The following is a 14,616-nucleotide window of genomic DNA, read 5'->3' on the forward strand; positions in this document are numbered from 1 at the left end:
AGCCAGGACAAGGAAGTAACCTAGATGTCCTCAGCAGATGAATGGATAAGAAAGCTGTGGTACATATACACAGTGGAATATTACTCAGCCATTAAAAAGAATGTATTTGAATCAGTTCTAATGAGGTGGATGAAATTGGAGCCTATTATACAGAATGAAGTAAGTCAGAAAGAAAAACACCAATACAGTATATATATGCATATATATGGAATTTAGAAAAATAACAATGACCCTATATGTGAGACAGTAAGAGACACAGATGTAAAGAACAGTCTTTTGGACTCTGTGGGAGAAGGCGAGAGTGGGATGATTTGAGAGAATAGCATTGAAACATGTATATTATAAGATGTGAAACAGATCGCTAGTGCAGGTTCGATGCGTGAGACAGGGTGCTCAGGGCTGGTGCACTGGGATGACCCTGAGGGATTGGATGGGAAGGGAGGTGGGAGGGAGGGTCAGGATAGGGAACACATGTACACTCATGGCTGATTTATGTCAATGTATGGCAAAAACCACTACAATATTGTAAAGTAATTAGCCTCCAGTTAAAATAAATTAATTTAATTAAAAAACAAAACAAATAATTATTTTAAAAAAAGAGTATGGGATTAACGGATATACACCACTATATATAAAATAGATGGACAACTAGGATTTAATGAATAGCACAGGGAACTATATTATTATCTTCTAATAACCTATAATGGCAAATAATCTGAAAATTTAATGTATAATAAATATATGTATATAAGCTGAATCACTTTGTTGGATACCTGAAAGTAACACAATATTGTAAGTCAACTATACTTCACTTTAAAAAACAGTGAAAACAAAAGCCAAAAGTGGATGAAGGTATCAAAATTCACATAACTGACAAAGGAATAGGTATCCATTTATATGATATTTATATAATTTATATTAATACATATAAATTTATATTAATATAAACTTTTAAAGTTTCATTAAAAAAAGATAAATAGAAAAAGGGGTAAAAAACCTGAACAGGCATTTTACATAAGAGAAATTAGTAATGGCCAATGATCTTTAGAAAAGACAATCACTTCATTTTTTAGCAGGAAAATACAAATTAACACTATAATGAGATATCAAGAGAATGAGAAGACAGGACACAGACTAGGTAAAAGTGTTTGGAAAAGATATATCTGATAGAAGATTGTTATTCAAAATGTACAAAGAACCCCTAAAACTCAACAATAATAAAATGAACAACCCAATTAAAAATTGAGCAAAAGATCTGAACAGACAACTCACCAAAGAAGATATACAGATGGCAAATGAACATATGAAAAGATTGAAACAGATAACCAGCCCAGGTTGGGTACATGAGACAAGTGCTCAGGCCTGGTGCACTGGGAAGACCCAGAGGGATCGGGTGGAGAGGGAGGTGGGAGGGGGGACTGGGATGGGGAATACATGTAAATCCATGGCTAATTCATTTCAATGTATAACAAAAACTACTGTAATGATGTAAAGTAATTAGCCTCCAACTAATAAAAATAAAAAAAAAGAAAAGATTATTAGCATCATATATTATTAGGGAAATGAAAAATAAAAACAACAAAAACAATTACATGCCTATTCAGTTCAGTAGCTCAGTCGTGTCCAACTCTTTGCGACCCCATGGACTGCAGCACGCCAGGCCTCCCTTTCTATTACCAACTCCTGGAGTTTACTCAAACTCATGTCCATTGAATTGGTGATGCCATCCAACCATCTCATCCTTTATCGTCCCCTTCTCCTCCCGCCCTCAATGTTTCCCAGCATCAGAGTCTTCAAATGAGTCAGCCCTTCTCATCAGGTGGCCAAAGTATTGGTGTTTCAACTTCAACATCAGTCTTTCCAATGAACACCCAGGACTGATCTCTGTTAGGGTGGACAGGTTGGATCTCCTTGCAGTCCAAGGGATTCTCAAGAGTCTTCTCCAACACCACAGTTCAAAAGCATCAATTCTTCGGTGCTCAGCTTTCTTCATAGTCCAACTCTCACATCCATTCATGACTACTGGAAAAACCATAACCTTGACTAGATGGACCTTTGTTGGCAAACTAATGTCTCTGCTTTTTAATATGCTATCTAGGTTGGTCATAACTTTCCTTTCAAGGAGTAAATGTCTTTTTATTTTTCCAGTAGTCATATATGGATGCGAGAGTTGGACCATAAAGAAGGCTGAGCACTGAAGAGTTGATGTTTTCAAACTGTGGTGTTGGAGAAGGCTCTTGGGAGTCCCTTGGACTGCAAGGAGATCAAACCAGTCAATCCTAAAGGAAATCAATCTTGAATATTCATTGAAGGACTGATGCTGAAGCTGAAGCTCCAATACTTTTGGCCATCTGATGTGAAGAGCCTACTCACTGGAAAAGACTCTGATGCCAGGAAAGATGGAAGGCAGGAGGAGAAGGGGATGACAGAGGATGAGATGGTTAGATGATATCACTGACTCAATGGACATGAGTTTGAGCAAACTTAGGGAGATGGTCAAGGACAGGGAAACCTGGTGTGCTGCAGTCCATGGGTTTGCAAAGAGTCGGACACCACTGACCAACAACAGATCCATACAATGGAATATTAGTCAGTGCCCAAAAGAAATGTGATATCAAGTCTTGAAAAGACAGAGAGCACTTTAAATGCATATTAATAAGAAAAAGAAGCCTGAAAAGGCTACATTCTGTATGATTCCAACTATATGACATCCTAGAATAGGCAAAGACATGGAAACCGCTAAATGACTGCTGGTTGGATGATCCTTCCTTTGAACAAGCATGGAACAAGATCTTTAGGGTAGTAAAACTATTGTGTGTGATGCTATTAATATAATGTTGCCCACATATCTCTCTCTATCTGTCCCTGTTTTTCTCTGTGTGTGTATGTGTGTGTGTGTTTCTGTCACTACATACATGTCAAAACCCATAGAATGTAGGATTCAAGAGTGAATCATAACAGACAATGGACTCTGGGTGATGATGTCTCAATGTAGATTCATCAGTAGTAACAACTGTACCACTCTGGCGCAGGATGTTGATGGTAGAGGAGGCTGTACTTGAGTAGGGGTAAGGAGTATATGAAAATGCTATACTTCCTTCTTAGTTTTGTTGTAAGCCTAAAACCTCTTGGAAAAATAAAGTCTACTAAGAGAAAGCTATAGTGAGATACTATTACACATCCATCAGATTGTTAAAAACTTAGTAGCCTAAAAATATCAGGTCTTGTTGATATGGAGCAATCCTAGCAATTTTATATGTCTTAGGGGAATGTATGTTGACAGAACTGCTTTGGAAAATAATTTGAATTTATCTAATAATATTAAACATGCACAAATCTCATGAGTCAGTGATTCCAATATTAGGTACATTCACCATGGAAATTTCCTTAAAAAAACAGCTGAAAACAATTTAAATGTTTATAACATAAAACTTGACATATTCATATAACAGAACACCACATAATAAAAAAAATGAATAATCAGTATATGCACCAATCTGGATGAGGCTCAGAAATATAACAGAAAAAGGAAGAATATATTAGACATGGAATCCAAAAACATTAATAAAACATTGTTTAGCTATACCATAGTTTTAAATTTCTACTGGTGTCTCCCTTGTTTTACTTTGTCCAGACAACACTATTTTGATACCATATAACAGAAAGTTAATTATGTGTCAGTCTTTTCCACTTTACTACACTAGCACTTTGAAGGTAAGGTTCATATCTTACTATCAACAGGGAGGGCCAAGAGCTCAGAATGTAATGAAGCCTTAATAAATCCTTGTTAAACTGTATTTAATGTCAATTAGTTGGTTTGATTAGATTTTTTGGTTATCTGAGTATCCTCTTATTTCCAAATCTCTCTTTTCATAGGCTTGGCAATTTTGTTTTGCTTCTGTTACTCCATTTATCTTCAAGCCTATAACAACTGCAACACGGGGAATGTAGGTTCTCAAGCTAGAGATATAGGGAGGCAACTACGGGAGACATTTTCACTTAGCCTTTCAATTTCCTATAATATAAACTCTAACTAGTCTGGGTAATTTAAATTTAGCTCCATGTTATTGTCCCTCAAATTTAAAAACAGTAGTGGATAATTAAAATAAAGACAAAAATGCTAATGACATGGTGTCACAAGAAATTATTTGAAAAGATTGCTATAAAATATTATACACTACCTGTGATTGGAATCTTCCAGTATGAAAGTTACGAGAAATAAAAACACACTGAGGATGAGATTTAATCTTCGCCTTTGATGGTCTTTGTCTGCATCTCTCATCAACTGCTTTAAATTTAGAGTCTTGAAATAGTTCTCTGAAAAATATTTTATAGAGAACATTATTAAACATGAATTATAAAACAAAATTATTGTTTCCAACAGTTCTATATAAATGGTTTAAAATCAGAATATATTATTACATATTTACTTTCAAAAGTGCAAATCAACTTATATATTCTCTTCTCATATGTTACTGATTTCACAACATATATTTTGTTCATAGAATGTAAATTAAGCTACTTCCTCAAAGGGTTAATATTTCCAGTTTGAAGATCAACCATTAGTTTTTTATAATCTTCTCTCTCTGGCTGTGAGATAATCAACTTTAAAGTCAATTAGGCTTTTCATAGAACTGCCTTTAATGGCATAGGAAATTAAATGAATGAAACTCATTGACCATTTTTATATTTAATAATATCTCTGGCAAAAGTAAGTAGAAGGAAACTGAATTGAAACTAATGACTTACAAGGGAAGAATACTTGTGACCTTTATGCATGCAGCCGCATTATTTCTAAATGAACGAAACTCATTGGCCATTTTTATATTTAATGACATCTCTGGCAAAAGTAAGTAGAAGGAAACTGAATTGAAACTAATGACTTATAAGGGAAGAATACCTGTGATCTTTATGCATGTAGCCACATTATTTCTAAAATAATGAAATAGCAAGTAAAACTCCAGCTGACTGAAGACAGTTAAATATAAAGGATTGTAGTTTCTAACAGTAATTCTAGATTTAATTTAAAAAATAATGCTGATTTCCATTTCTTTTTTCTGAGGTACTAGAAATTTTCCAAATTAATTCAAGAGATCATATTATGTTACTTAATACAGTATTAACAATTAAAAGCCATCACTTATTGAATTCAATTTACTTCACATATATATACTGAGTACTTACTATGGGCCAGGCATTATGCTGGGTGTTATATACAGTGGCAGGGAAGAAAAAGCACAGCCACTACACTCATGGAACTGTCACTGTGCTCATGGAGCTTAAACACTAGCAACGAAGACAGATAGTAATAAACACAAAAAAATGAAAAAATTACAACTATGTAAAGTACTATCAAGGAAAACTACCCACTACTCTGTGTGTACATAAGAAAGGGAATTAACCTGATTAGAAAGGTCAGGGAAGGCTTTTCTGAGGAAGAAATGATTGAATTAGGCATCTGAAGAAATGGGAGGGTTATTAGATAGAAAGAGTGGAGGAGGGAAGATGTAGGAGTAAGAACATTCTAGTCAGAGAATATCAAGTACAAAGACCCAGTGGCCACATTAGGACAGTGTAGCAGAAGTACAGAAAGCAAGAGGGAAAGTGGGAAATGAAATTTGAGAATATGCATGGGGAGACCACGGAGGGCCTTAAAAGTCATATTGTTTTATCTTTATCCTAAAATCAATGGGATATCCTTCACAGTGGGAATGGGGTGGAAGTGTAGGGTGACTTGATCAGATCTGCATTTGGAAAATATCTGGCTGAAGTGTGGAGAAGAGATTAAATGATGTCAGTAGTGAAGGTAAAGGTCAGTTATAACTTCTACTGCAGGAGTCTATATGGGGGATAAGGTTGTGGCAAAGGTAATGGAAAGAAATGGATAGATTTGAACAATTTATGAGGTAAAATAAATAGAACATGGTGATGGTTCAAGTTTAGTAGGGGTGCGAAAGAGAGGTGGAGATATCAAACATGCTTTCCATGTTTCGAGGAAGAACAAAACAATCTTTCCTTGGACTTCTCTGGTGCGAAAGTGGATAGGAATCCGCCTGCCAATTCAGGGGACATGGGTTCGATCCCTGGTCTGGGAAGATTCCACATGCTGCAGAACAACTAAGCCCGTGCACCGCAGCTGCTGAGTCCAGGCTCTTGAGCCCATAAGCTGCAACTACTGAAGCATATGTGCCTAGAGCCGGTGCTCGGCAACAAGAGTGCAACTAGAGAAAAGCTCGAGCACAGTAACAAAGACCCTGTGCAACCAAAAATAAAGAAATAATTTCTTAAAATAGATGTTTTAAAAAAAATTCTTTCTACCTCACATTTTCTTCCAGTTTCTGCCCCCTTTAGCAACTTCTCTACACACCCCTGCCGAAAAAAGCTTCTTAAAAGAACGTATGTATTCGTTTTAATTTTCTCACCTCCTGGTTTTACTCAAAAGTAAGTTTCTGAACCCATCACTCTACCAAAACTATTCAAGGCTACCAGTAACTTCTATATTGCTAAATCCAAAAATTATTTCTCTATCCTCATTTTTCTCAACTTCTTAAGCACTTTTAACATAACTGGTCATCGCCTCCTTCTTAAAACATTTTCTAATTTTGGCTTCCTTGACACCACATACCTTTCTGCTTTTCCTTCTCAGATGTTGTTGATTCTTTTTGCTCTTTTTTCTAGCTTTCTAAATGTTGGTGAGCTGAAGAGAACAGTCATACAGTCTTCTCTTTCAAAAATCACTGCCTGGTTAGTCTCATCCAGATACCCTCCATACATTAATAACCTAAATCTTTAGCCCTGACTTCTCTCCTGAAGTTCATACATGTATATCCAACTGTCTGTTTAACATTTTAACTTGGATGTCTCATAGGCTTTCAAATTTACCTCCAAAATACAACTCCTAGTTTATCACTATTCCCTTAATTTGTGCCCCCCCCATTACCTCCTCATCTCAGTAAATGGCATGATTAAATACTCAGCTGCTCATGGTAAAAACGTAGGTGTTAGCATTATCTCTGCCATTTCACTTATCTTTCTTTGCCTCATCCAATCCATCAACAAGACCTCCTAACTTTACCTGCAAAATTATCCCCAATCCAACTCCATTTTTTTATATCCTCTGTTTCCATGTTAGTCTAAGACACTGTCATCCTTAACCTAGACTGTGCAGTAGCCTCCTAACTTGCCTCTCAGATTTTATTCTTACTCCATTAAAATACAGAAGCCAGAGAGATGTAAGAAAAATCTTTTACAAATATGAATTAAAACTCTCATACCTTGCTGAATGGGAGTGTAATTCCACCTTGGAGAACTGATTAGCAGTTTCTTATAAATCTAATCATAAGATTCAGCAATTCCACTCTTAAGTATTTACCCAAGAGAAGTTAAAAATATGTGTACAAAAAGATTTACAGAAGAATGCTCATAGCAGCCATATTCCTAAGAGCTAAAAATTGGAAGTGATCTAAATGTCCATTAACTGAAAAACAGAAAAGCAAACTGAGATATATTTATACAATGAAAAGAATGAAAAGATAAACTCAACAACATAAATGGATCTAAAAAATATTATGCTGAGTGAGAAAAGCAAATGTAAAAAGTCCATTTATATGAAGTTAAAAAATGGGTAAAATTTATCTATGGTGATAAAAATCAGAATAATGACTGCTTATGGGTCAGAGGTGGGGAGTAACTCCTGGAAAAGAGGATGAGAGATCCTTACAGGATGATAGAAAAGTTTTGTGTCTTCAATGGGGTTGTGATTACATGGGAATATATTTGTTGATATTCCTCATTATATATTTAAAATCTGCATCTCAAGTTTTTAATAAAATGTAAATCATCTATAGGTGGCACTGTAGTCTTTAAAATGGGGATAATATTACTGAAACTTCATGGGGCTGCTATGAAGTCTAAATGAAGATAAGAACATATAAATCACTTAGAACAGTATGTAGTAAATACCTGATTTTAGCTGTGATAATGGTGATAATGCCATTCTCTTGCTTAAAACCTTCTGATGGCAAAAATAATAAAATCTAAATTCCATGTTCTTGCCTACAAACTCCTATGTGATCTGACCCCTATCTACCTCTTTAATGTCATCATTATTTTCCTCTCACTTGATCTATTCACATTTTCTGTTTACTGAACAATACCAAGATCATTCCCGCTTGAAATCCCTGTACTTACTATTCCATTAGCATAAAGAAAAGCTCTTGCACAGGGTTATCACATGTCTGGCTCCTTTTTTAAGCCAAGTCTCAGATTAAATATTATTCACTGGAAGACGCATTCTCCCCACCATTTTGTTAATTATCTGTTTCCTCTCAGTGGCACTGCAAGTATTCACAACTATATCTTTAGTACCCTGAACAATGGCAGGCACCCAATAAATATTTGTTGAAAGAATGGATTAGTGAATAATTTCTGATTTTCTGACTTATGCAAGTGAGTAGACAGTATATATTCACTTGCTGAAATAGGAAATACTGGAAGAGTGTGTGGGAAGATTACATTTTTTAACATGAGCCAAAGCAAATACCGAACCAATTAAATAATGAAAAACACCAAATTTTAGGGGTGAAAGGAACTGAGGTATCAAGTTTCTTATTTCCATCTCTGGCAAAAGACTACACTTAGATCATACCAGAGCATTCTGTCAGCTCTTTTCTTAGATTATCTCCTAAAGGAAGAGAGTCTTTTTCTTTCAGTAACTTTTTTAATCTCTAAATTAGTAATCAAAAATTTAAAAAATTTTCTAGCCTTTTATTATAATTCAAACTCATGTCTTCTACAGAATAAAACACATCTCATTATTCCTTAAAATTTTCATGCATGAAGATTGCTACTATACTACTCAGACTACTATACTACTAGGACTTCTCTGCTCAGGCTACTTTAAACAAGTAGTTTTCTCCCCAGTCAAATTATAAAATGTCTTTAGAGTTATTTAAGTTTAATATCATTTGAGGAAATCTTTCATCGAATTTTTAAAAGAAAAAAGTCAAATGCTCTAATAAATCTTACCTTCGTTTGCAAATCAGGAACCACAAGGCTGATGCCAAAGCAAAGAAACCAATTCCCAAAGTAACAGCACCAGCAGCCAGAAAATAGGTTAAGTGGTTAAAAAAACCTATACAAATAAATTATGAAAGATTATTTCATGCATGTATTTTCATTCTCTATGTAAAATTAAATGCCATAATATTTCAAATGGTATTACATAGTGTAGTGTTTAAGATATTAACTAGGAGGTTGGGGGACCTGAATTCTAGTCCTGTGTAATTCTAATAAATTTCAAGATCCTGAGTTTGAGAATTACATGGGGGCTAATGAAGATAAGACACATTTCTTTGACCCTGCTAAAATTAGAGACCTAGTTTTACCCCCTTTTTCCTTATCTAGTTTTTTCCCTTTCCAATCCAGCTGTGAATTTTTATGCTATTTTTCCAGCACCATCCTTTGTAGTTCTCCAACATAAGACAATTTCCATTTTAAGATTTTTATTATCAATCACTACCAGGAGGGAGATAAGGATGGTAAAGGCCAAATATGAGGAATTTTTCAAGATCTTAGAAATCTTTAAACATTTTATCTCTATCTCAGGAACAGTAAAGGGTCATAGTCAAAGGCAAATAAAAGCAATGTAAATAATAACTATCACAGGTTTATAAGTGGAAAAGCCTATGGGAATTAGATGATACAACTCTTTCATTTTACATATGGTAAAACTGAAGCCTAGGTGAGAGAAGCAAGTGAAGTTAGGTCAAGCAGTAAATTAAAGGCAGTCCTCTTATCTTAGCAGGTATTGTATCCCTGTTACCAAGCATCTTAATACTGGTCTGTATTAAAAAGAATTAAGACTAAAGAAAGCATGATATATTTACAGTTAGGTTGGTAAAGCATTCATTAAGATTCTGAAATCTGCTACATAAGCATAAAGCAAGGAAGCCTACATAGAATCTGAAGCGCCTTAAGACAACTTACTGAAGGAGGGTATGGCAACTCATTCCTGTATTATTGCCTGGAGAATCCTATGGACAGAGGAGCCTCGCAGGCTACAGTCCATGGGGTTGCAAAGAGTTGGACACGACCGAAGTGACTGAGCATGCACGCATGCAAGACAACTTAGGAGTATATTTGGGGTGGGGGGAAGGAGTTTAAAACTAAAACTAATAGAAGATCTTTATGTGTGAATGTGTATTATAAGTTCCACTATGGGAACGACATGATAAAGACTTTTGTTTTCTAAGTGATTTTCAACTTCCTAGATAGTGCCTCTCAAATCTTAGTTTTCTTTGGATTCAGAAATATCTACATTTGGGGATTAATTAATGGTGTAAAAAAGTTACATAAGACTATTTATCAAAGTGATATAATATTGGGGAAAAGAAAACCAAAAAAACCTCCCAGTACCATATAGGGAGTCAATTAAACTATGATGGTGTTTATGAAAAAAGTACAGATCCTTTGGATCGGAGACTTGGTCTGAGGGACTGTCCTCTGCATTGTGCCAAAGATACCTCCAGGTGTTATCAAAAGTATTCTCAGGGGCAGAGTTACCCTCAGTTGAGAATTGTAGGTATAGTGGTATAAGGAAACATCAGATAGTATTAAATGATAAAAGCAAGTAGAATAAGATAAATATTTCTATGACCAAAAGAAGAAAAGCAATATAGAGAAACAATTAGTAGCTTAAACCACAGGCATGCTAAGCTCTGAAATCTGGAAGAGGAATTAACTAGAAGAAGCAAAGAAAACCAATGAGATAACAACTAGACCAAGTCATCCTCTGGCAGAGTGAATGACTAACTCAAAAAAGGACCAAGGAAGAATCTTGGAAATTACAAAATTATAAATTTTAAGATGGAATAAACTCTTCTTTAAACACAAAGAATTAATGAAATGAAAGATAATACTGAGAGTCCATCCAATTACATTAAAAAAGTGAAAAAAATGATAAATTATGAGACAGAAAAGATGAACATACAGCATAAAACTTGGAAAGAGTAACATGGAAACTTACACTAACATATGTAAAATATATTGCCAATCGGAATTTGCTGTATGGCTCAAGAAACTCAAACAGGGGCTCTGTATCAAACTAGAATGGTGGGATGGGGAGGGAGCTGGGAGGGAGTTTCAAAAGGGAGGGGATATGTGTATACCTATGGCTAATTCATGTTGAGGTATGACAGAAAACAGCAAAATTCTGTAAAGCAATTATCCTTCAATAAAAAGTAAATTAATTAAAAGATTAAAAATTAACAGGGGTCCCCAAAGAGAAAATAAAGAAGTAGAAAGGAAGCAATATTCAGAGATACAGCTTAAGAAGGTTTCTTCTAAAATTTTTTTCAATTTAGACATAGTAAAATTCACCGTGTGTATGCAATTCTGTAAGTTTTGACAAATATAAAAAGTGTTTAATCACCATCACAACCCAGTTACAGAAAACTATCACCTGAAAATATTTCCTTGAACAGCCTCTTAGAGGTCAAGAACAAACTGCTGGCAACTACTGATTATTTTCCATCCTTATTCTCTATCGTTATGCTTTTGGTTTTCCAGAATTTCGTGTAAATTGAAATAGTCTGGCTTTTTAAACTTAGCATAATGCACTCGAGGGGCTTCTATGTTAGCTTAGACAGTAAAAAAATCTGCAGAAGACCTGTGTTCGATCCTCGGGTGGGGAAGATCCCCTGGAGAGGGAAATGACAACCCACTCCAGTGTTTTTGCCTAGAAAATGCTATGCACAGAGGAGCTTAGTGGTCTACAGTCCATGGGATCTCAAGAGTGGAGTATGACTTAGGAACTAAACTATTACCAATGCATTTGAGATTCATCCATGTTGTTGCGTGTATCAGTAGTTTGTTTCTTTTTATTTCTGACTAACATTTCATTTTATAGATGGACCACAATTTATTCCCCAGCAGACAGACATTTGGTTGTTTCCAGTTCAGGGTTGTTAGGAATAAGGCATACTATACACTTGCATACAGGTGCTTGTTTGAACATAAATTTTTAATTCAGTAGTGCCATGTAGCAAGCATATATTCAAATTTATAAGAAACTACAAAACTGCTTTCCAAAGTGGCCACTCTGCCCTGCTTTCCTGCCATGTTATACAACAGTTTCCCATGCTCTGTATCATTGCAACCACTTGGTATTGTCAGTTTCATTTCAGCCATTCTAATAGATACACAGTGGTATCCTATTGTGGTTTTAATTTGCATTTCCTTAGTCAGTTATGCTGAGCATCCTTCCACATGCTTATCTGCCATTCATATCTTCTTCAGCGAAATGTTTGTTCAAATCTTGGCAGATTTTTAGAATTCTTTATGTATTTTGGATACAAGTTCCTGGTCAGATACGTGGTTTGCAAATATTTTCTCCCAGCTGCAGGCTGTCTTTTCAATTCCCTTCATAATGTCTTTCACAAAGCAAAACTTAAATTTTAGTGAAACCAATTCTTTTATGACTTGTGCTATGGGTCCTTCTCTAAGAGCACTATATCTAATCCAGGCAACAAAGCTTTTCTTCTATGTTTTCCTATAAAATATTTTCAGTTTTATGTTTTACATTTAATTTCTGATTCATTTTGAATTAATTTTTGCATAAGGTGTGAGATAGGGGTCAAGGTCTTTTTTGCATATGCATTTCCAGTGGTTTGAACACCATTTGTTGAAGACTACACTTTCTTCATAGAGTTGCTGTTGTACATTTGTCAAAAATCAATTAGCTATATTTGTGTCAGTCTATTTCTGGACTCTGTATTCTGTTCCCTTGATATATTCCCTTTCATGAATAACAACATATTACTTATAGAGCAAATACTATACAACACTATTTGGCACTACTCAAAGTGTTTATATTAACTCATTTAATTCTCACAACAGCTCTATTTCCCCACTTTATAGATGAGGAAACAGATGAGGCAAAAATGGGGTTAAGTAACTTGCTCAAAGGCATACAATCAATAAGTAAGGGAACAATAATAATTTAAAAAATCGTTAAGGTCCTTCCTTATCTAATAGAGGCAATGAATATCTTTAGATTTTATTAGAAAAACAGTTAAGTATGAATATAAATATTGAAGCATATCATAAAAGAGAATATCTAAATGACCAATAAATATATGAAAACTTCACTAATACTCAGAGAAGTGCAAATTAAACCACAGTGAGTTAATATGACAATTTGATGCCTAAAATGAAAAAGAGAGAAAATATCAAATGTTGTCAAGGAAGCAGAGTAACCTGAATTCTCATTCACTGTTGGTGGGAGCGTAATTTTATATAATGCTTTGGAAAATTGTTCGTGTCACTGTTACTAAAGCTGAACATATACATACCCTGCTGCTGCTGCTGCTAAGTCGCTTCAGTCATGTCCGACTCTGTGCAACCCCACAGACGGCAGCCCGCCAGGCTCCTCCGTCCCTGGGATTCTCCAGGCAAGAATACTGGAGTGGGTTGCCATTTCCTTCTCCAACGCATGCATACATGCTAAGTCACCTCAGTCGTGTCCAACTCTTTGCGACCCCATGGACAGTAGCCCACCAGGCTCCTCCGTCCACAGAATTCTCCAGGCAAGAGTACTGGAGTGGGTTCCCATTTCCTTCTCCATACATACCCTATCACCCAGCAAATCTCAGACAAATACCAAACTGAAGTACATATATATTTTCACAAAATTATATACTAAATGTTGATAGCATCAGTTTTGTGTCTGTATGTTGACAGACACAAACTGGAAAATATGCAAAGGCCCATCAATAGTTAATGGATAAATTTTAAAAGTTTAATTGATTTAAGGAAACAAAATATATACCGATGGGAAAGAGCAGACTATAACTATGCAGAACAAAGTGGATAATTTCATAAATAATGTTGAGCAAAAGAGGCAAAGACAGACATCAGAAGGAGTTCAGGAATGCTGGTAATTAATGTTCTGTTTCTTGAACTGGGTGCTGATTATATAGGTGTGTTCAGTGAAAATTCAAGCTTAACACTTCTGAATAAATTAGATCTATATGTATCAGCATAAACAGAACTGGAAACCTAGTGTTCAGTGAATAAGGCAATTTCCATAAATTTATATTCAATTCTAACAATCATACGGATTCCATTTATGTACATTAAAAGAAAACATCAATAATACTTTTTAAAAAGTGTGATATAAATATTAAAATATGCCATATTAATTGCATCTGGAGAGGAGATGAGAGGAATGGGACTGTGGATTGAATATAAACTTAAGACTATCTGTAGATTTCCTTAAAAGATTAAAAATCTGAAGTTTACATATTCAAAAAAATTTTTATTTAGTAGAAAATTACATGAATGTTTGTTATTCTTTGTGCTTTTCTTTTCACCTTCCTGGTTATCTCAAATGTAAAAAATATAAACAATAACCTCAATTTTGAAGGGAAAAAAAGAAGAAAAAGGGAGAAACATACTTGTATAAGGAAAATAATCAATACTGGCCAATACTGGCTACTTCTGGGGTAAGGGCTTACTTATAATTTTCTACTCCAGACTTTACTGTACAATTAGATTTTCTACCATGAGTATCTTAGAAAAATCAGGAACAAAAATTTTTAATCTTCATATGAATTC

The 14,616-nt window shown here is 34.9% G+C and overlaps 1 protein-coding gene across 1 annotated transcript in view; it reads right to left on the bottom strand.

Moving 5' to 3' along the window:
- C5H1orf185 (chromosome 5 C1orf185 homolog) overlaps positions 1 to 14,616 on the bottom strand; it is a 43,448-nt gene that overhangs the window by 23,608 nt on the left and 5,224 nt on the right. Inside the window, exons 2-3 of the mRNA XM_020907237.2 lie at positions 9,028 to 9,133; positions 4,182 to 4,317 (exon numbers count right to left, since the gene is read on the bottom strand). Coding sequence (XP_020762896.2) covers positions 4,182 to 4,317; positions 9,028 to 9,133 — 242 coding nt within the window. The remainder of the gene's footprint in view (positions 1 to 4,181; positions 4,318 to 9,027; positions 9,134 to 14,616) is intronic.

Source organism: Odocoileus virginianus, chromosome 5 (genome assembly GCF_023699985.2).
Source record: "Odocoileus virginianus isolate 20LAN1187 ecotype Illinois chromosome 5, Ovbor_1.2, whole genome shotgun sequence".
Taxonomy (NCBI): Eukaryota; Metazoa; Chordata; class Mammalia; order Artiodactyla; family Cervidae; genus Odocoileus; species Odocoileus virginianus.